The 20,780-nt window shown below is 40.7% G+C and overlaps 1 protein-coding gene across 1 annotated transcript; it reads right to left on the reverse strand.

Annotated features, from left to right (window-relative positions):
- Positions 1–1,507: 1,507 nt before the first annotated feature.
- On the reverse strand, positions 1,508–12,879 carry LOC133366374 (vomeronasal type-2 receptor 26-like). Its single transcript, XM_061589399.1, has 6 exons — positions 12,749–12,879; positions 11,801–12,092; positions 8,628–9,488; positions 4,697–4,924; positions 3,883–4,009; positions 1,508–2,409 (listed from the first exon to the last, which is right to left on the reverse strand). Exons 1-6 carry the CDS (start codon positions 12,823–12,825, stop codon positions 1,508–1,510), a joined length of 2,487 nt encoding a protein of 828 aa, XP_061445383.1. The 5' UTR covers positions 12,826–12,879.
- Positions 12,880–20,780: the final 7,901 nt, after the last annotated feature.

Genomic DNA, 20,780 nt, shown 5'->3' on the forward strand with positions numbered 1-20,780 from the left:
ATGAGCTCTATGAAATTTAGATTCTAAATCTACTGTATCGCTCTCCTGTTCTTCCCAAACCTATTTTAAATTATTCCTAGTGGGGAGAGGTGGGGATATAAACATTGACAAGCAAAAGGGACATGGTTGGTTGAAGAAAAGTAGATACCAGTATTGCCAGGCCTGCCTTTGGTCTACCTTTTCCTTTACTGGGTAAATATATCATTTACCAAGCATCCATTTAAATCATTTTTCTTAGTAAACCAAATTTCCTGAACAAAAATCACATCATAAGTTCTTAAAAACTCCAGAACCTCAGAAGGATGGAATCCAATACATGTCTCCTGAGAAGTAAGCTCCACTGGATTCAATGGGACTTACTCCCAGATAAGTATTATTATTATTTATTAAATTTATATCCCACATTTCCTCCCAGTATAAGAACATAAGAACATAAGAAGAGCCTGCTGGATCAGGCCAGTGGCCCATCTAGTCCAGCATCCTGTTCTCACAGTGGCCAACCAGGTGCCTGGGGGAAGCCCGCAAGCAGGACCCGAGTGCAAGAACACTCTCCCCTCCTGAGGCTTCCGGCAACTGGTTTTCAGAAGCATGCTGCCTCTGACTAGGGTGGCAGAGCACAGCCATCATGGCTAGTAGCCATTGATAGCCCTGTCCTCCATGAATTTGTCTAATCTTCTTTTAAAACCATCCAAGCTGGTGGCCATTACTGCATCTTGTGGGAGCAAATTCCATAGTTTAACTATGCGCTGAGTAAATAAGTACTTCCTTTTGTCTGTCCTGAATCTTCCAACATTCAGCTTCTTTGAATGCCCATGAGTTATAGTATTATGAGAAAGGGAGAAAAACTTTTCTCTATCCACTTTCTCAATGCACTTCTATCATGTCTCCTCTGCCCGCCTTTTCTCAAAACTAAAAAGCCCCAAATGCTGCAACCTTTCCTCATAAGGGAGTTGCTCCATCCCCTTGATCATTCTGGTTGCCCTCTTCTGAACCTTTTCCAACTCTATAATATCCTTTTTGAGATGAGGCGACCAGAACTGTACACAGTATTCCACATTCAGTTGGGGAGAGTGTTCTTTCAAAATTCCTGAGATCTCTTTTCAGAATTCCAGGGTGTGTTACAGCTATAGGTCTATGACTTTATGCTGGCCTGGAATCTATAGAATGTATTGCTGGGTCCCTTGCTTTCAGATATAGGCTTAAGGTTGCTTACTCTGACACTTCTTTAGCATATTTAAGTCTTCTCCAGAAAGATGTAACTTAGGTCTCAACCTCTCTAAACAATGCAACCTGATTCAGCCAAATTGAATGTCAATGGAACATGATAGTAGCAGATGATTTATAGCACAGTCCCGTGCATGTCTCTGCTGGGGTAAGCCCCCATTTTACTCCATAATGTTCAGTGGGGCTTACTCTCAATTAAGTGACTATAGGATTGCAGCATAAAATCCAATTGTTTATTCATACCTTATTTAAGCTAGACGAGGGCCACAGAATGTTAGGGGTTTCAATGGTTTCTTTTCATTAGCTGTCCCTTATTGTTCAACTCAGGCCTCACTATAATAATGTAACATTTTGGGAAAAATATACAGCCCAGTAACCCCATACTAGAGGCCAAGATGGAGAAAATCTCCACAGCCACCATGTGTTTCCCTCTGATGCTCAAGTAGGTTGGAACAAAGGAGATCCAAACACTGCAAAAGACTAACATGCTGAAGGTGATAAATTTGGCTTCATTAAAACTGTCAGGTAGCTTCCTGGCTAGGAAAGCCACTGTGAAGCTGACAGTAGCCAGAAAGCCCATGAAGCCCAAGACACAGTAGAACATGAAGGCTGAACCTTCATTACATTGCAATACAATCTCTTCAGTCATTGAGTGCATGTCAAAGTCTGGGAATGGGGGTGAGATTGTCAGCCACACAATGCAGATAGTAGCTTGAATAAGGGAGCAGGAAAGAACTATGGAAATGGACAGTCTTTTCCCTGCCCACTTTCTCATTCTGCTCCCAGGTTTGGTGGCCATGAACGCCAGAACTACAATGACAGTTTTGGCCAACACACAAGAAGCTGCCACTGAGAAGATGATGCCAAAAGCAGTTTGCTGAAGATGACAAGTAAGCTTTCCAGGTTGGCCAATAAACAATAAAACACAAAGGAAAGAGAGCAAGAGGGTGATGAGAAGAGTGTAGGTGAGGTTCTGGTTGTTGGCTTTGACTATGGCAGTGTCCTGATGTTTAATGAAGATGCCAAGCACCCAAGCTGTGATGCAACAAAAGGAAAGTGCAAAAGTGGTCAAAGTGATTCCCAAAGGTTCTTCATAAGTTAGGAAGGTTATGTATTTTGGAATGCATGAATCCTGACCAATGCTTGGATACTGATCTTCTGGACATTGAAAACAATAATCCATATCTGGAAAAGAAAACATGAGGTCTGAAATATGGCAGCCCTAATGCAGCCCAGTAAAATAATCAAATCTTAATATTATAAAGACCTGAATGAGAGCTGTCCAGTTGAAGTCATCTTATGTCATTGTTTGCAAGGTACCATTCTCACAGATGAGTAACACAGGGCTTTCAAACCATCAGCACTGGAACAACTGTCACTGGAGATGTCTTTTCTTCTTAGATATTAATGGAGATTTGTGGATCAGTCTAATGTCTGTTTGGTGTGGCCTTACTGTATCCTTTGGCTTCAAGGACCACTGTTAACTCACTGCCTGCCAGAAGAACATTCTGTACCAATTGCCAATTCTAAGACTGCAGAACTGTAGGGAAGCACAGTTTTCCTCACCCATCCGACAGAAGATTTTGGACTTAGGATTCAGGCATTGACTGTGGTGCCACCTAACCTTTAGAACTCCCTTCCTTTATATGGGAGTTCTGTCTATTGTCCTTGTTCACCAAGCCTTTTAAGTAGAGATGTTTGTATATATGAAATTGTTTTAATTGGGTTTATATATTGATTTTTGCTTGATTTTTGATATTTTTATTGTTAAATGACTTTGAGATATTTCATAGAATCCGATTCATAAATGGAAATAAAGAAATAAAAATATTATTTCGTTTGGGTGGGCTATACTAACTACCTGTTAGTTTATTATATATTGTTTATTACATTTATATCCCAACTTTTCCACCAAGGAGCTCAAGGTGGGGCACCTGGTTCTCTTCTCTCTCCACTTTATACTCACAACAACTGAAGTAGGCTAGGGTGAGAGACTGTGACTGGCCCAAGGTCACCCAGGAAGCTTCAAGGCTTACAGAGCAATCCTGAGTTATGGGAGCCAGAATAATTTATGCCAGCTTAAGTTAAACCAGTGAAAAGTATGCCAGATCCAAACCCTGTTCAAGAGTGAGCTACTGCCGGCTGAGCTGTCCCAAGTCTGGCAGAGGGAAAACGAGCCTGTAAAATAGAGTTTGACTTACACCAGCCTGCCAGGTCATGTCACTGAGCTGAACAGAGTTAGGATCCATTGTAAGTTCCCTCCCCAACCCCGTCCCTGCCACTCCCCTGGAATGCCCATCCTTGAGTTTATGCCACCATAAATTATGCTGGTTTTTGCTCAGCCAGCTGAGTCCCAGCTCAACCGGTATGACCTAGTTACACCAGCATAACCCAGCTAAGCAGAGAACCAGCCAGCTCAGGTGGAGATCCACCAGATCTTAACTCACTTATCCTGGTAGATCTTCAGTTTGTATGCCCCCTGAGTTGGGATTTGCACTCTAGTCTCCTGGGTCATAGTCCAACACTCTACTATTCATCTTTCCTCATTTCTATCAGCATCTGCCACCACTGTAGAATTGTGAACCTTTTTGACACAAGAGAAAGTGTTACATCCTAATGCGATTATGCATGATAAACTCTGTTCACGGAATTTCTTACCCTTCCGGTTTGAGATCTTCCCTTCTGGACAAGGAAGGCAATCATAGCAGCAAAAAGGCTCCCTTTCCTTCTTGGCTCTCCTAAACCCTAGATGGCAATTGTCATTACACACGGAAAGAGGCTGTGCCTGTCCATAAATGAAAGAAGATTGCATTTGTTACTAGGGATGTGGGAGGGTTTGGGCTCACTATGCAATCTGGAGCAATCTGTCAACATTTCTATTTGAATTTGGCACGAAAATATCCCCCCCCACCACCAAGAAATTAGGATTCTTGGAAAAACTTGATGAATACTACACACCTTTGAAATGGACTCTTACTAGTAAACCATAATAACTGTTTTGGTCAGTGCTTTTGAGTTGACATGTGCAGCAAAAACAGATGTGATGGTACTCCATACTAGTGAGTACCATATCACACATACACACACACACACACACACACACACAAGGGGTGTTATTAATTGCTTGCATGGTGCCTTTTCACTATGAGAATTAAATATGTGTTTTTATAAGTTTTGGAAATTATTTTTGGTGTTTGAAATGTGTGGGGACCATCATTATGTTTAGCATTGAATTGGAACATGGGCATGCATGACTACAAACTTTCAAAATCATGCTTCATCCAAACTCTCATTTGCACTAGTGGTCTGAGAGCTGCTTGCTTGCTTGCTTCCCAACCTTTTTGTAGCTGCTTCCCACACTTATTGGAAACATTTGACTAAAAAGTTTAAATTAACAATTCTCAATTGAAAAACCACAGAGCCAGAGCTTTCTGTCAGTGCACCACTGTGCAGATGAGTCTGAATGATTTACCTGGTTAAACCTGTTGGGCCACACAACGGCATCCTCAGAAATTGTGAAGGATTCTTCCTGGGGAGCCATGGGGTCGATTTTTCCAACTCTCACTCTAAGGAACGACTGGTTTGGGAATGTCACCCAGTTTATGATATCAAATCCGCCCTCTAACTCTCCATTTTGATTGAAGGAAATACTTTCCCCAGCACTATTATTAAATGAGATGCTTCTCACAAAGGGGTTGAGCTAAATTGTGGACAGAAAGAAAAGAACAAGAAGAACATGAGGATGTCAGTGGTGAAGGCTCTTTCCCACTTCTGCCAAATAGGTTATAAACCCATTAGACCCTTTGTCTAAGGTAGCTGGAGATGTACTAGACACAATTAAGCACTAAAATTGCTAGACATTGCATTATTGTTAGTAATAGTAATAACAGTAGTAGTAATTAGGGGTGTCAGAGGTTTTACATCCAGGCTGGATTCACTGTGAAACTCCCTACCACATTCCATTTATATATTTATTTAAATATATATCCGTTCCTTCCCAAACAACTGAGAGGCACGTTACTAAATTCTTCCAAGCTTCACAAGAAGTGGATTGGACTATGGAAGACCAACCCCAAATGTGTTTGCATTTTTACAACTTTGTAGGGCAGTCAGGTCTCCTGCTCCCCTGGTGAATTTACTATAATTGCCCAATTTCCCTGCTTTTTAAAGTTTGACTGAAAAATCTGTTGGCAATACGTAAGTTCTTAAACTGCAAGCAGGTTTTTTTTTTTTTGGCCTATAAGTGAATATTCTACTAAAGGATAAGATGGTGGTAGTGAATTCCTTGTATATCACCTGGTTAGCCAGCAGTAGCCATTTCTGGGCTAGGATAGTTTGGCCATGGTGGCCCATCCTCTGGTAACCTACTGGTTGGATGACTGCAGTGTGTTCTGTGTGAGACTACTCTTGAAGATGACTTTGATGGTTCAAATGATACAAAAAACAGCTGACAAAATTGTGATTGCTGCAGCCAGGCTTATGCATATCACATCATTGGCTGCCTTTCATTTATTGAACCAATTAAAGCCCTAAACAGCTGGGGACCAAATAGCTGAACAAGCATCTTTTTGTACACCAGCTTGCCTCTTCCTGGTCAACTGAGGTCTTTTTCTTCCTTTGTCAGAGGTAAGGTATACAATGAAAAGAAAGAAAATATTTTCTGCAGTGATGCCCTGGTTGTGGAATTGCCTCTAGTTCAGTGCCCTGTTTTTACAGTGGCCAACCAGAACCCTGCAGGAAGCCTGCGAGCAGGAACAGAACCCAGCAGCACTTTCCCCACTTGTTATTCCCAGTAGAGATAGAACATAGTCATCATGGCTGGTAGCCATTAATAGCTTTATCCTCTATGAATTTCTCTAATCCTTTTCTAAAGCCATCCAAGTTGGTGGCCATCACTACTCCTTGGGGGAGTGAATCCCATAGTTTAACTATGTGCTGTATGAAGACGTACTTTCTTTTGGCTTCCCTGAATCTTCCAACATTCCATTTCATTGGTTGTCCCCAAGTACTAGTATTATGAAAGAGAGAGAGAAACTCTTCTCCAGCCACATTCTCCACACCTTGCCAATCTTTTTGGCACCAAGCAACATGTTTTTAAATATATATATATATATATATATATATATATATATATCAGCATTTTAATCTGTTGCAGGGACAACGGCTAGAGCGATGATGGAGAAAAACTCAGACCGCTTCCGATCAAACTCAGGCTAGAGTTCATTTTCATGCCTATCATGTGGCGGTGATGACAGCGAAGAAAGTGCACTTCTCTACCACCATTGTGTCTGCTCAGTGTTGTCTGCTGATGCTTTTCCAGGTGGTCTGGGGGTTTTGGGGCTCTGGCCCTACATAAGCCCTCAGTCGCTTGCTGTGACACGTTTGCGAGGCACTTTGCAGATAAAATTGCTCGCATTCAGATTGACTTGGACTCCTCTTTAACTACACTGTTGCCAGATGTCCTCAAAGCTTCCTCTGCTCATTTTTCTATGGATACTTTTCAGCTTGTAAAGCCTGAGGATGTGGACAGGATTCTGGGAGAATTGAGTGCCACTACTTGTTCCCGTGACCCTTGCCCATCCTGGTTAATCAAATCTGCCAGAGGGGGAGTGGCTGACTGGTTGGCATATTTAATTAACACCTTCCTAAGGGAAGGTTCTATGTCAACATTGTTGAAGGAGGCTGTGATAAGACCTTTGTTTAAAAAGCCTTCATTAGACCCTGCGGATCTTAACAACTTCCGCCCAGTCTCTAATCTTCCCTTTCTGGGCAAGATGATTGAAAGGGTAGTGGCTGTTCAGGTCCAGGTTTTCCTGGATGAATCAGATTATCTAGACCCTTTTCAATCAGGCTTCAGGCCTGGTCATGGGACAGAGACTGCCTTGGTCACCCTGCTTGATGACCTATACCATGCATCAGACAGGGGAGTGCATCCCTGTTGGTGCTGCTGGACCTCTCGGCAGCCTTCGATACGACTGACCATGGTATCCTTCTGGGCCATCTAGCTGGGATGGGATTGGGAGGCACTGTTTTATAGTGGCCCCAGTCCTATCTGACAGACAGGACCCAGAAAGTGGTGCTGGGAGTCTATTGCTCGACCCCCTGGCTGTTGGCCTGTGGGGTACCGCAAGGTTCCATTTTGTCTCCCATGCTCTTTAACATTTATATGAAACCACTGGGAGAGGTCATCAGGAGATTTGGAGTACAAAGTCATCAATATGCTGATGACACTCAGCTGTCTATCTCGCCCTACCACCTGATTGCAGGGAGGGAGTGCTCATCCTAAACTGGTGCCTGGAGGCTGTGAAGGGCTGGATGTGGGCTAACAAACTGAAACTTAATCCAGGCAAGATGGAAGTACTGCTGGTCAAGGGAAAAACTGCACCAGATATGGGGTTGCAACCTATTGTGGATGGGGTTGCACTGCCCTTGAAGGAGCAGGTCCGCAGTTTGGGAGTCCTCCTGGATCCTGCCCTGCTGCTTGAATATCAGGTGGCTGCGGTAGCCTGTAGTGTTTTTGGCCAACTCAAACTGGTCTACCAGCTGAGTCCATTCCTGGAGGCAGTTGACTTGGCCACAGTGACACATGCATTGGTGACATCGAGGCTCGATTACTGTAACACACTCTGTGTGGGGCTGCCTTTGAAAATGGTTTGGAAATTACAGTTGGTTCAAAATGCAGCAGCCAAAATGTTATCTGGAGCACGGTGCAGGGAGCATATCACCCCATGCTTTATCTATTCCACTGGCTCCCAATTTGTTTCTGGGCCCAATTCAAAGTGCTGGTTCTGATCTTTAAAGCCCTAAATGGCCTTGAACCAATGGACCTGAGGGACCACTTATGCCCATATGTACCTACCCGGGATTTAAGATCATCTGCCACTGGTCTCCTCTGCGTGCCTGGAGTGAAAGATGTTAGACTGATAGGCATGCGGGAGACAGCTTTTACAGCTGTGGCCCCCAAGCTTTGGAACACCCTACCCCAAGAAGTCCAGTCTGCTCCCTCCCTAATGGTTTTCCGGACACTTCTGAAAATAATCTTGTTCCAGAGAGCCTTTGGCAGGGACTGAAGGTAGAGCCTGACACTGATTTTATGATGTTATGCCTTTTACATTAAATTTTACTCTTGTAGTCCCCTTTAGTACCACTTCCTATATATATGTATATACGTGTATATGTATGTATGTATATGTATATGTATGTATGTATATATATAGTATTTTATGTATTTTAATTGTATTTTATGTATTTTAATTTATTTTAATGTTTTTGTGATTTTATTGTTCACAGTTTTATTATGTACATGCTTGATATTATCTTTGTAAGTCGGCTTGAGTGCTGTATTATAGGGTAGAAATATTTTAAATAAATAAATAAATACATAAAAATCCTCCGGACATTACCTTCCACAGCTGTTGACTCAGAAGCTTCATTGTTCCTTTATCCACCATTGCTCTTTGTTTTAATCTAGATGAATGCATGGCTTGCAAAGTATGTGCCACAGCATAGACTGCATTGTAGACGCTGTAGCTGTGGCCAGTCATGCTCATTTCAAGAACAGATGAAGGAAGAGTCTCCAGCTTCTCCTCCCCAGTGCAGATTTTCCCATCTTGACTGTCTACCATGGAATTTTGGAAACAACATACAAATGCTACTTCCCAGAATGCCTTGATAAAGTCATTTTCTTTGACTGAAATAGGGCTTCTCATCTGAAGAAACCGCTGAAATCCTAACACCTCCTTTGAGTGAATAGCAAAGAATATAGCACCATGGAATAAGTCTATGTCCCAACTCCGTTGCAAGGGAACTGATGTGAAATCCATTTGAGATGTCATAATCCAAACTTTACCTTTTTCCTTTATTGGTATATTCTCATGTTGTGAAAACTTGTGAAACATTCTCAGAATTATTACAATGTCGATTTCACCATGAACAACCACGACATTCGCAGTGCTTCTCATGACAACATTGTGTGTTTCCATCCCCTTTTCCACTGTGTCAGCAATGTCATTAGAGTGAGACATTATTGGGAATCTTTCTATGAAATCAAAGCAAATCCCTCTCTCTGCAAACATGGGAATTACATTCAGTACAAACCTCTCACCATTATCATCACTCACAGACAACACCCCAATCCAGGTCCACCTGAAATGCAGCAGTAATTGGAGAATCCCTTTATATTGATGCTGCACATCTGGGAACATCTGGTGGTAGGAAACAACCTGGAGTTTCTGATTCATCTCTGGAGCAGAGCCATATAAGAGCTAAAGAGAAGAAAGGAAAATGAGGGGATGGGGGAAGGCACATTCAAAATTAAATGTGGGATTGTTTATAGTTATATTCTTTCAAAATGGTATTCACAAACCATTATTAAGATCTCACCCAGGTTTCAAAATATGTACTGGTTGAGTGTTGATGAACTGAAGTAATTCATAATTTCAAGTGAATGAATTAGTGATGGAATTCCAAAAGCAGAGATAGGCTGAGCATTCCTGCAATGTAATTCCATTTAATGTGGCCCTCCAATCCTCTCTATTTGGCCCTCAAGACTCTCCCTGGCCTCATTGCTCACTGGCCCAGTTTCACACCCCAAAAGCTTTTGCTTGATATGAATGTGTCTGCTAATGCCTAATGCCTGGCTGGAGGATTGAGAGGTGTGCAAGTGGAAAATAACCTACAGTACAAACGAAATATTTACATGTTTTTATCTGCCTGGTTTTGCTTCTGTCCATACCCATCACTGGCATATGATCCCCAAAAAGTACCCCAGGAAGGAATGCAGCCCTTGAGGTGAAAAATTTCTCCATTCTTGCTGTACCCCTAATATGCTGGCATAGTGATATGCTATTGATTAGATGGCAGAGCTGAGTCGACATAACAAATATGCTGGTGGGGTCAGTTTATCATTTTTGGAGTGGCATATATTGACCTACCAAGTCTTCCACCATATCATCATTATATTGCCCTTCAGTGGCTTTTATAAAGTGTAAGACTGCAACCTTTAAAATGTGTTATCCCTTCATTCAGTATTATATTAAACAAACCCAGAGGATTCCAGCAGTCTCAGCAGCCAAGTGTCATATCTGGAACACAGAACAGAACCATTATAATTCAGTAGGAAGGGTTTGTGTTGCAACATCACCCAGGAACACCTCTTTTTAGTTTCTTCAGATGGACAGAAACATACGAAGAAAGTGAAGATTTGGATGAAATTTCTGTTGTCTCTTACTGTCTGCGTTTTATTGTAGCCCATCGCTGGGAAATGAAGAGGCAAGACATGACAAACTGTGGGTAAATCAAAGGCCATGTTTATGCAGATAAAGCCAATTAAGTACTTGATTGCATAATATATGATCTGCAGAGACAATTGTGGGACCTAACTCATACCCAAACAGGCAAGGGCACCCTGCCATGGGAAAGGGTGTGGTCCCAGCCAAATCCCCTTCTCTGGGCCTCATCCTCGCAGGATGGTTAGGGAGGCCTTCCTGCTCCACCCTGCTCAAGGCCACACAACTCTGAGTGTGTGTTACAGGTTAACCCCAAAGGTGAGCTTTGTCCTGCCAATAGGCTGCACAACCCAAAGGCAGGCCTCAGAACCCAATGATCACCTTAAAGGGTGCCTAAGGGTGGTCACCAAACACTACCCTTTGAAATGCCCTCACATAACTGCAAAATGTGACTAAACTAGCCAGTGTGGTGTAGTGCTTAAAGTGCTGGACTATGACCTGGGAGACCAGGGTTTGAATCCCCACACAGTCATGAAGCTCACTGGGTGACCTTGAGCCAGTCACTGCCTCTCAGCCTCAGAGGAAGGCAATGGTAAACCCCCTCTAGATACCGCTTACCATGAAAACCCTATTTATAGGGCCACCATAAGCCGGGATCGACTTGAAGGCAGTCCATTTCCATTTTTTTACAAAGAAAGTGCCTTAAAGCAAGTTGACAGTATTCAACTGTCCCTTAACTAAATCCATTTAAAATGGCGTTTTCCTCTGGCCTGACCCAGCACTGGCATGCATCCCTCTAGAAGGGTTTCCATGAGGGAATGTGGACCTTGACCTGGAAAAGGTTCCCTACTCCTGATTTAGAATCTTGATTCAGGGAACTACAATAGCAAAATTTCCAGTAAAGCTCATCTTGGTTCTCTGCCTATTTTTCCTGGTTGAAAAGTATGATGTCTTCATCAAATACTGTCATTTTCATTATCACATTCCTGTGACTTCCTCAAAAACATTGGTCCTGCCTATTGATATTAGGCAGGCATCCTCATTCTTTCTGTTTTTTTACTCCTGCTTAAAACTATTTTGTTTACACAAGCCTATCGAGACATGTAGAACTTGAGATTAAAATACATGTCTTTTTAGCCTATTGCTGATTTTAATAATATTCTGAATGTTTTTAAATGTTTAACAGTATTTTAATTGATGAATGTTAATGCTTTCTCTCTTTTTTGTAAACCTCTTGGAGGTTTTATTACAATCAAGCAATATATAAATATTATTAAATATATAAATATAAATTAAAGGACAAGTGAAGTGCAAATGTAAACATGCATGCTCTGTTGCAAATGTTTTACCTGTGGAATCTTGTAGATGCTCAGGATGGTTGCCATGTGGAGACAGACATCAGAGGTAGGTCCTCCGATGACAGCTGTTGGATTGTTGACACTATCACATTTGTAGTTAGGGATGAATCTGCCCTGTGTAGAGAAGAGTTCCAGTGCGGCCTGATAGGTCCATCTTGGACTGAAATAGCTATTATAGATATGGAAGCCCAGGGTGATGTTGGGTAAAATCTGGGGATTTTCATTTATCTCCTCTACAGCAAATATCAAGGCTAGGATATGCTGGTAGATCTGAGTCATGAACCTGAAATGAGAGTTACATGCTGTGTCACAATGCATTTGCTTCAGAATTTGAGGTGTGCTACACTCCAATTCAATATAGGATTTCAAAATATATTACACAACTTATTTTTGTCGAGATACGAATGAAGAAACATTGTTCTGTGGAGCTGGAGTTTTATTATCTGTGTTCATGCATCCAAAACAGTTTTGAAAGATCGTTGTTAGGGTTAGGATGTTTTTGACCTTCACCTCATTCAGTGTTTCCCCCATGTTTTAGAGCTCTGAATTACTTTTGATTTTCAAAAATACAAAACAAAAAACAAATGCATCCAGAATACAACATTGCCCCAATTGTTTAAAGAATACATACATGAAGAGAAATTGTACATTATAAAATGAGAGTATGACAAAATCCATGAACAATCAGAAATAATAATTTTGGGCTAGGTTTGATAGTCACAACAAGGCCATATTCTATTTTTGTAAACTGTTCAGAGGTTCTATTTACAACCAATAAATATTGGGTACAACAGGATGCTTCTTTTAAGACTAATTTCAGTGGAGTAAGGGGTGGGCACCAGGGAAGGCCTTGTGGGTGCATGCATGTCCATGGTTGCCATGTTGGTGACTCTTGTAATGTGCGGTTTTTTTAAAAAAGGAGGAATTAAAAAGGCTTACAAAGTTTCATCAAAGAGATCAGTAGAGGGACGTTTTACAAAAAATATTGGATTGCAAAATATGTATATCTGTGACATAATGCCAGCAATGATGACCTCTCCCGGCCGGTAAAGCTTGTGAAGAACAGGGAGAGGGTCACTGATGCTGCATTTGACCTCCGGAATCTTGCACACTACCTGAGGGAAAAACACTAGGACTAATACTATAAATTCCATTAACTTGCAGGGAACAATTCCTCCTCTGCACCCATTCACCTGACCCCACACTGCCCTTCGCAAAGTCCTATGCTGAGTAGCACAGCCTGATTTCAATAGACACATAGCTGGTTGATGCACAGCTCAAACCGCACAGTACAAAGGCTCAGTGATCAGACCAACAGAGTCCTGACTATCTCTAATCCCCAGCTTGGGATGATACAAGTTATATTAACATCCTACTTCCCTCTTTTGCTCATAGTTCTGCTGTTGATTAGTACAGTACTGAAGCTCCCTCGGGACTTGGAGGTAAAGTACAAACCATTATGACTAATTTGATAATTGAGAACAATCAACACCTACTGAGAATGATACACTGCATGAGACTTTGCAGAAGAAAACATGTTTATCACATCTCAACAGAAGCTTTCCGTGAGCTTCACCACATGGACAACATGAGAGACTTCAGCTTGTAACAACTGAGAGCAACTGAAAAGGCCTTAGAAAAATGAGACTGGAAGAAGAATAACCTACCACAAAGAACTTTGTTTGCAAAGTCTGCATTCATAGGTGGCATAAAAGGTTTTGTATTTAGCCAGTTTTTTCAAGAGGAAAATACTTCCAAAAATCCAAATGAAAACTTCAGTGGTCATTTAGTAATCAGTAGGATTAGAGAACAGTTCTATGTCCTAACAAAAAAACCCATAAGGTTAGTCATACTCAGAGTAGGACCATTGAAATGAATGGAATAATTAATTTAGGTTCATTCATTTCAGCGGATCTACTCTGAGTATGACTAACATTGGATACAACCCATAATACCAGGTACCAGGAACATGTAATAGATTCACTAGATCTGCAGTCTGAAAAAAATGAAGATGTGCATCTATTGAGCATACTGATCATGCAACCTGAGTGTTAATATCAAACCTCATGGTGCTGTTGTCCATTCAGACACTTAAAATGTGAACCAAATGAATTTTTCCTCCATCCCCACTACTATTACTATTGAACTTTGCTATCCCTGTTTCACCAATGTTTCATAGCTCTTTCACGGCTTGGGACCACAATACCTGATGGAATGCCTCTCCCGACATGAACCCACCCATGCACTACACTCAACATCCAAGGCCCTCCTCCCGGTGCCTACTCCAAAGGAAGCTGGGAGTGTGGCAACAATGGAGAGGGCCTTCTCAGTGGTGGCCCCCAAATTATGGAATGATCTCCCTGACAAGGTGCGCCTGGCACCAACACTCTTATCTTTTCAGTGCCAGGTCAAGACTTTCCTCTTCTCCCAGGCATTTTAGCATGTGTTTTTAAATTGCTTTTTAAATTTGTATATTTGTTTTTAATATTTTTAATTGTTGTAAACCGCCCAGAGAGCTTCGGCTATGGGGCGGTATATAAATGCAATAAATAATAATAATAATTAATTAATTAATGTTATTTCCAGAATTAAGATACAGGCTCAAAGTGTTATCCCAGCTAAACTGAACCTATCTTGCTACCCAAGCTTATAAGCATTTTAGTTAATTCTTTGACTGTGGAACGGTGGTCATCAGTGTGACCTCTCAGGGTGCCAGTGTGTCAGCCAGTACCATCAATAGTGCCCATGTAAGGTCTCAATAAATATTCCATCAAAAATCCATTTCACAAGAGTTTGTTTGCTTTTCGTGCCCAGTTCAGCAGGAGAGGCTTGGGTGAACAGGAATATTTTAAACTTCCTCCTAAATGTTAATAATGAAGCATACAGATTCACCTCACTAAGGAGGGCATTCCAAAAATAGGGAACCACTATCAAGAAGGCCCTGCCATGGGCCACTGTAACCCTAGGCAACCCCCAATAGTGGCACCACCAACAGGGCTTTCCCTGCCAGTCTTAAGACCTGAGATATTTGATATTGACAAGCACCAGTGAGCTCCTGTTGCTAGTGTAAAGATATTTGAAATCCCATTGTGAGGTTGGTAAAAGCCTTTTGTGAACCAGTCCTGGGTCTAAACTTTCAACTTCCATGGATAACTCTTTTCCCCCTGTTTACTTTTTTAAATAAAACAAAGTTCAAACACTATTTTTCAGATAGTCCAAAAGAAGGATGATTATTAAGTGTTTGGGCAGGTGATTTCTGGAGCTGGGGTTTGAGTCACCACAGAGCAAGAGCTCAAGGAAGATTGCCCATTTGTTTATAGGAGGATACAATGCCCCACCCCCACAACCCCCAGTTTCTCTATAATTCTATTTATTGTCTGAATTGTTAGGTTCAGCAAATAAAAACTTGTGGCTAAGAAAATAAAACTTCATAAAAATTCAAAATGGGTTTCACCATTGCAAGTGGCTCCACCACTTTCAATTTCCAACAAGTGTGTAATGAGTCAGCCCAGATAATGGCTTAAAATGTGCATAAAATGTGCTGAAATCATTTACATTTGCTTATATTGCTTAGAATATGCTTATGATTTGCTGAAATAGCTTATAAATCTGCTTGTTGCAGTATATGTATAATGCATAAGAGCCAAATAGTAAAAAGGGAGTAGTCTAAAATTTTTCCCCCTTGCCTCTGTCTCCTGACTACAGCTGTAATTTTCCTATGAAAGCAACTGGAACATACATAAAGATAAGAAAGTCTAGGCAGTCAGCCAATATTCTGGCTGTTTAAGAGAAAGTTCCTTATATCGTAACATTAAGCCAATTAGTTGTTGACATTGGTCACGCTTGCCATCTCTAGGAGAAGGCAAGGAGGAGGCAGCTGGTGCTGCTTCTAGCAGGCACCTAGTGCTGCTTCTAGCAGGTAGCAATTGATGAGGCCATGGGAACACACTTTCCCTTAGATAAGAAAGTATACAAAAGGCCAGGATTCATAGAACTGATGACCCTCAGCTCTGCTGGAGTGGGGGGTTGAAGAAAGCAGGAGAACCGACTTCCGGGAAGGGTGACTTAGCCTGTGCCTGCTTTTGAGACGGGCTCCTGCCTCAAAAGAAGCTTATTCAGATATATCAGTCAGTTTTTTCTTTTTTTTTTGACTGATTAAACTTCTCCCGGGTAGGGAGAAACGAAGAGATTAACCTCAAAGCCTATTTTTGTTGGGACGACCAGATCTCATTAATTTATGGGACGAGGTCTAGCCGACGAAGGTGGGACGGATTTTCAACAGCAAGCTCTATCTGTTAAAGCGAACGTTCATCTTATCTTCTAAGAGAGAACGCACTAACAGGCAAGCACCCTTCTTTCTATATTTTTCTTTTACTTGACTTAAATTGTTGCTGTTTAAAAGAGATTTGCCAGATTGATCGGTTTTTGACATCTCACTGGGGAGCCATAACTTCTCTCTGCTACGCACTAATTAATAGCTTATCTCTGTTTTTGTTGCAAAAAGCTGTCCTGGATTTGCATTCTAAAGATATACACAGAAGAGGGATTTCTATTCCAGATTTTTATTTTGAAGAATATTATACTGTCTGAGACTACTCTCTTTTTGGTCTATTTTATTTTGACGAATCTGTTTCTTGACGACTGCCATTAATTGTTTCGATCCTGGGAACTGCATTTTGTTTACTTAACTATGGAGAGATAAGGCTGTCTGCTCTGTTTATACTGTGATGTCACCAAGTTTGGAGTATTAACCCAATTGTTGCTGAAATAAGAAGTGGTTTTCCTATATTTTTCTTTTAAAATGGCAATTAAGAAAGTGGCTGAGAATCTGGAAATAACTATGTTTCAGAAAATAATGGATGAGATTGAGATAACGAAACAAAACCTGCGACAGGGTTGTAAGGAGCTGAAAATTGAATTGAGTAAAATGACGCAGGAGATTAAAGATATAGGGGTCCCTGTGAGAGAGGTGACCCTGGAAGGGGTCCCTGTGAGAGAGGAGACCCCGGAGATTGGAACAAACGTGGAACAGGAAAAAGATTTGGAGTCTATGGACTTTAGAAATAAAATCTATTGTTTGGAGACACAGGAGATTAAAGACATAGGGGTCCTTGTGAGAGAGGAGACCCTGGAGACTGGAACAGGGGTCCCTGTGAGAGAGGAGACCCTGGAGACTGGAACAGGGGTCCCTGTGAGAGAGGAGACCCCGGAGATTGGAACAAACGTGGAACAGGAAAAAGATTTGGAGTCTATGGACTTTAGAAATAAAATCTATTGTTTGGAACTCAATGTTATCTCTGAAGAAATTAATGAAGATTCTAGAGATAAAGTTATCAATGGCATGGATAATCTTCTGGACTGGAATGATGTGATGGAGCCCAATATAGAGAAAATTTATGGAATTAACTGCAGCCATGTAACAATGGAAAAACTTTCAAGAGATGATCCAGTGTATTTTGAAAAAAAGAACAGAGATATGATTTTACAGCAGTATTTCAGCAACCTATTCAGAATGGATGGCAAGAAAATATTTGGGATAGAGGTAATTCCCATCAGACTCTTACTATATGACTATGGCTTTGACAGCAAGATTATTATGGAATACTGATAATGGAAGATTGGATACTGAAATTACTGGACTTAACAAGACTACTGAAGATGGAAGATGGAAAATGGAACTAATAGGGATAATAGAACAATGGCTACTGAAATTACTGAACCTAACAGATTCTGATGTGATGGATTAATTGAAATGTTTATTTTGACAATGGTTATGACAATAAGATTATCATAATTAGTAATGAGATGGATTAATTGATATGCTTATCTGGAAAAAAAAAATTGATAGATATATTTCTTAAAGAATTGAAACCTCTCTTTGACTTTTTGTGGAAAGAATAAAGTAATGTTTATGAGATTTGATGATTAAGTAAGATAACTATTGGAGGAAAGTGATTTTATAATATGACTTAAGAGACAGGATTGTTATATATTATAGACTTATAACTGATCTGATCTTTGACAAATGGGAAGTCAATATTTTACTCTTTATTTTTTATTTTTATTTTTATTTTTATTTATTTTTTTTTTGTTTAACTATTTTTGATTTTGTTTTTTGTCTTTGAATGTTTTATGATTTCGTCTTGTATGTTTTATGAAAATTTGAATAAAAATTATTGAAAAAAAAAAAAAAAAAAAAAGAAAGCAGGAGAACCATCGATCTATTCCATTCATAACATCTGATGGGTGATGTATCATAACATGTATTTCCATATACTTTGTAACTTTGGCTTTGTAATGGGACTTAGAATGTAACCGTCCTTCATCTTGTGTAACTTGTTTTAATTAAGATGTACCTTCAAAGTCGTATGCTTTGATGTGAAATGGATATCTATCAACTTCTTTCATGCTGATATATATTCCTGTTTTTCTGTTTTTGCAATATTGGCTAAGGCCACCTTGAATGCATTTTATTAATTGTAGTGTGCAAGATATGAGTAAATAGCATCTATTATAAAGACTGTTCTGCTGTCTAAAGTCTGACTCCCGAATAGAAATTTTCTGGTACCTCCCAAGACTCAAGAATTCTCGAGTGGGGTCTCCTCTATCTTATGTTTGCACTAGATGACTGCTGTTGATAACTTGTGAGCTTAGGTGAACTAATGTTCAGCATTCAAGGACTTATGTAGATACAGAGGAAGGGAGAAAGCAAAACCCTTGACCCTGTGCATTCACCAGCAAAAGGGCTGGCCTTGTGGGTCTCAAGTGCTTCTTTTTCTAACTCCAATCTATTTAATACAACACTATGTATGGAAGTATCTTTAAAATAAAAGTATCTCCACATCCACCAAAGGCGGCAGGATATTACAATGCTACATCTGTCAAAAATGGTGGGGGTGGGAAGCACACGATCTTGTGACAGCCATAATTTGTTTGGTTGGCAGACAAGGGGAAAAATACTAACATGAGATAACTCCTAGATTAAATCCATAATTTGCAGTATATTTTTACACCCTTATGAGAGAATAATGAAACCATAATTTAGGCACAAACCCAGTGTAACTACAATATAATAACACCCTATTGAAGAATTAATTGTAACTGGCTTTGCTTAAGTCCAGATTAAGATGGACTGGGGCCATAGAATCTTGGATCCTTCAGTGATTTCCTCTTCTTAACTGCTCCTTGCTCAAATTTGGTCTCAACACATTCTAATTCTAACACTTCTAATTCTGAACAGAATCTTCAGTTGTAATGTAGTAACTCATATTATAAGAAGCCCATGCAAGACCCTGGCCAGCAGAGACTTAGTTGCAGACACAAGGATCATGCAATATATTCACTCAATTTGTAGCATGAAACTAAAACTAGAAACTAGGATTTGATGGCCTTATAGGCTCCATCAAATCTACTGTTCTATGAGTCTATGGAGTTATAAATGCAGGGTTGTGCTCAATTAACATTTACTCAGAGTAAACCCATTCAAATTAATAGGCCAAAGACAGCCATCAACATTAATTTCAATGGGTCTACTCTTAGTAAATGTTAGTTGAATACAACCCACAGTAATTAGGCACAGATGATATTGATATTCTCATTATTGGGTAGTATCATGCAACTTTTCACAAGCAAGGCCCGTTGAGAAATTAACATGCTTGGTGCATTAGGCTTGAGAGTGGCAGATTGCTTTGTCCAGGGCTCACTGGCCTTCATAAGGTTGTGAGATTGTGGCTATTTTACCAGACTTCAAGGGCAGGAAATAAGTTGCAAAAAAATTACCTCTGTTGCTTCCTCTCTGGGGTTGCTGTTTCTTGAGACAAGTGAGGTTCCTAGGAAGTGCTGTAAAGACTGGGACCCCCAGAGTCCAGACAGAGGTTGCACTCAATCTTGCTTCAGCTCCTTATTGCTTCATGGGGCATAAAAGCTCAACAGACCTTGAAGAGTGCATTTGGGTGCCCTGAGAGTGAGGGCATTACCTCCATTCCACTCCCCCCCAATCTAGAAGAGTTTGGATGGTGGGGAGGGCCTATGGTGCATGTGTGGTTCCTGTGCAAGTTGAGAGCTGTTCAGTGACCTGTATGATAGGAGAAAGTCACCAGATGCCTTCAGAGTGAGAGCCTGCAACTGGCAGAAGGCTGACTTTTCCTGGGTGTGAGATGTGCCCAGTGTATTGTGCGGGTCTTGTGTACTTCTATTAACACTGTTCCCAATTCTGTCAGATGCCTATTGGTATAACTGGTCATGGTAGATTTTGTGGTTCTTTATACCGTGTGTTTAGGATGAGTTTTGGGAAGATGGGATGGGTGATATCACCCCAATTTCAGTGGTCATAGGTAGAGGGAGATATAGCCATGGGGAAGTGATAAGCTACCGTGGAAGTTGAGGGTGTGCTCCTTGTTCCCACTATTCCCATGCTGTGCTGAAAATTTGCCCCACATTGTTTTCAACAATTCTCCAGCAATTAATGAGGAAAGAAATTGCATTCAATAATTATCGAGGAGGTGAATTTTTCATGGGTGGGGTGCAGAATTTTTATTTTGCTTACTTTATTTTTGAGTTGTCTAAGGGGGGGCTGTCACTGTCCTTTCTTTCGTTCTACATGTCATGTCACCAGTGGCATGCACTCTGCAGCTTAACTGGGTACCTGGGCTTCAGTTAAAACTCTGGGAAGACTTCATAAGGTAAATCCTCATACAAGGTCTTCCAAATAAAGAAGTGTGGGCACCTAGGAAGCCTACAAATTCCTGAAGTGTTCACTGGAAAGAAAAACACACAAACATTGAACTTTTATCGAAATATTATAGTGCCCTGGGAATGAGACAGATATATTGAATCTTCTTTCACAGAGGAAGAAAATTGCCAAGAAAATGGAGGATAAGCTTTGACACAATGCTAATTATCACTGGAATTATTAAACATTTTTTCTGGAGGTGGCAGAAACACACCAAGGTCCATTAGGGTGATCCATTCG

Source organism: Rhineura floridana, chromosome 11 (assembly GCF_030035675.1).
Source record: "Rhineura floridana isolate rRhiFlo1 chromosome 11, rRhiFlo1.hap2, whole genome shotgun sequence".
NCBI lineage: Eukaryota > Metazoa > Chordata > Lepidosauria > Squamata > Rhineuridae > Rhineura > Rhineura floridana.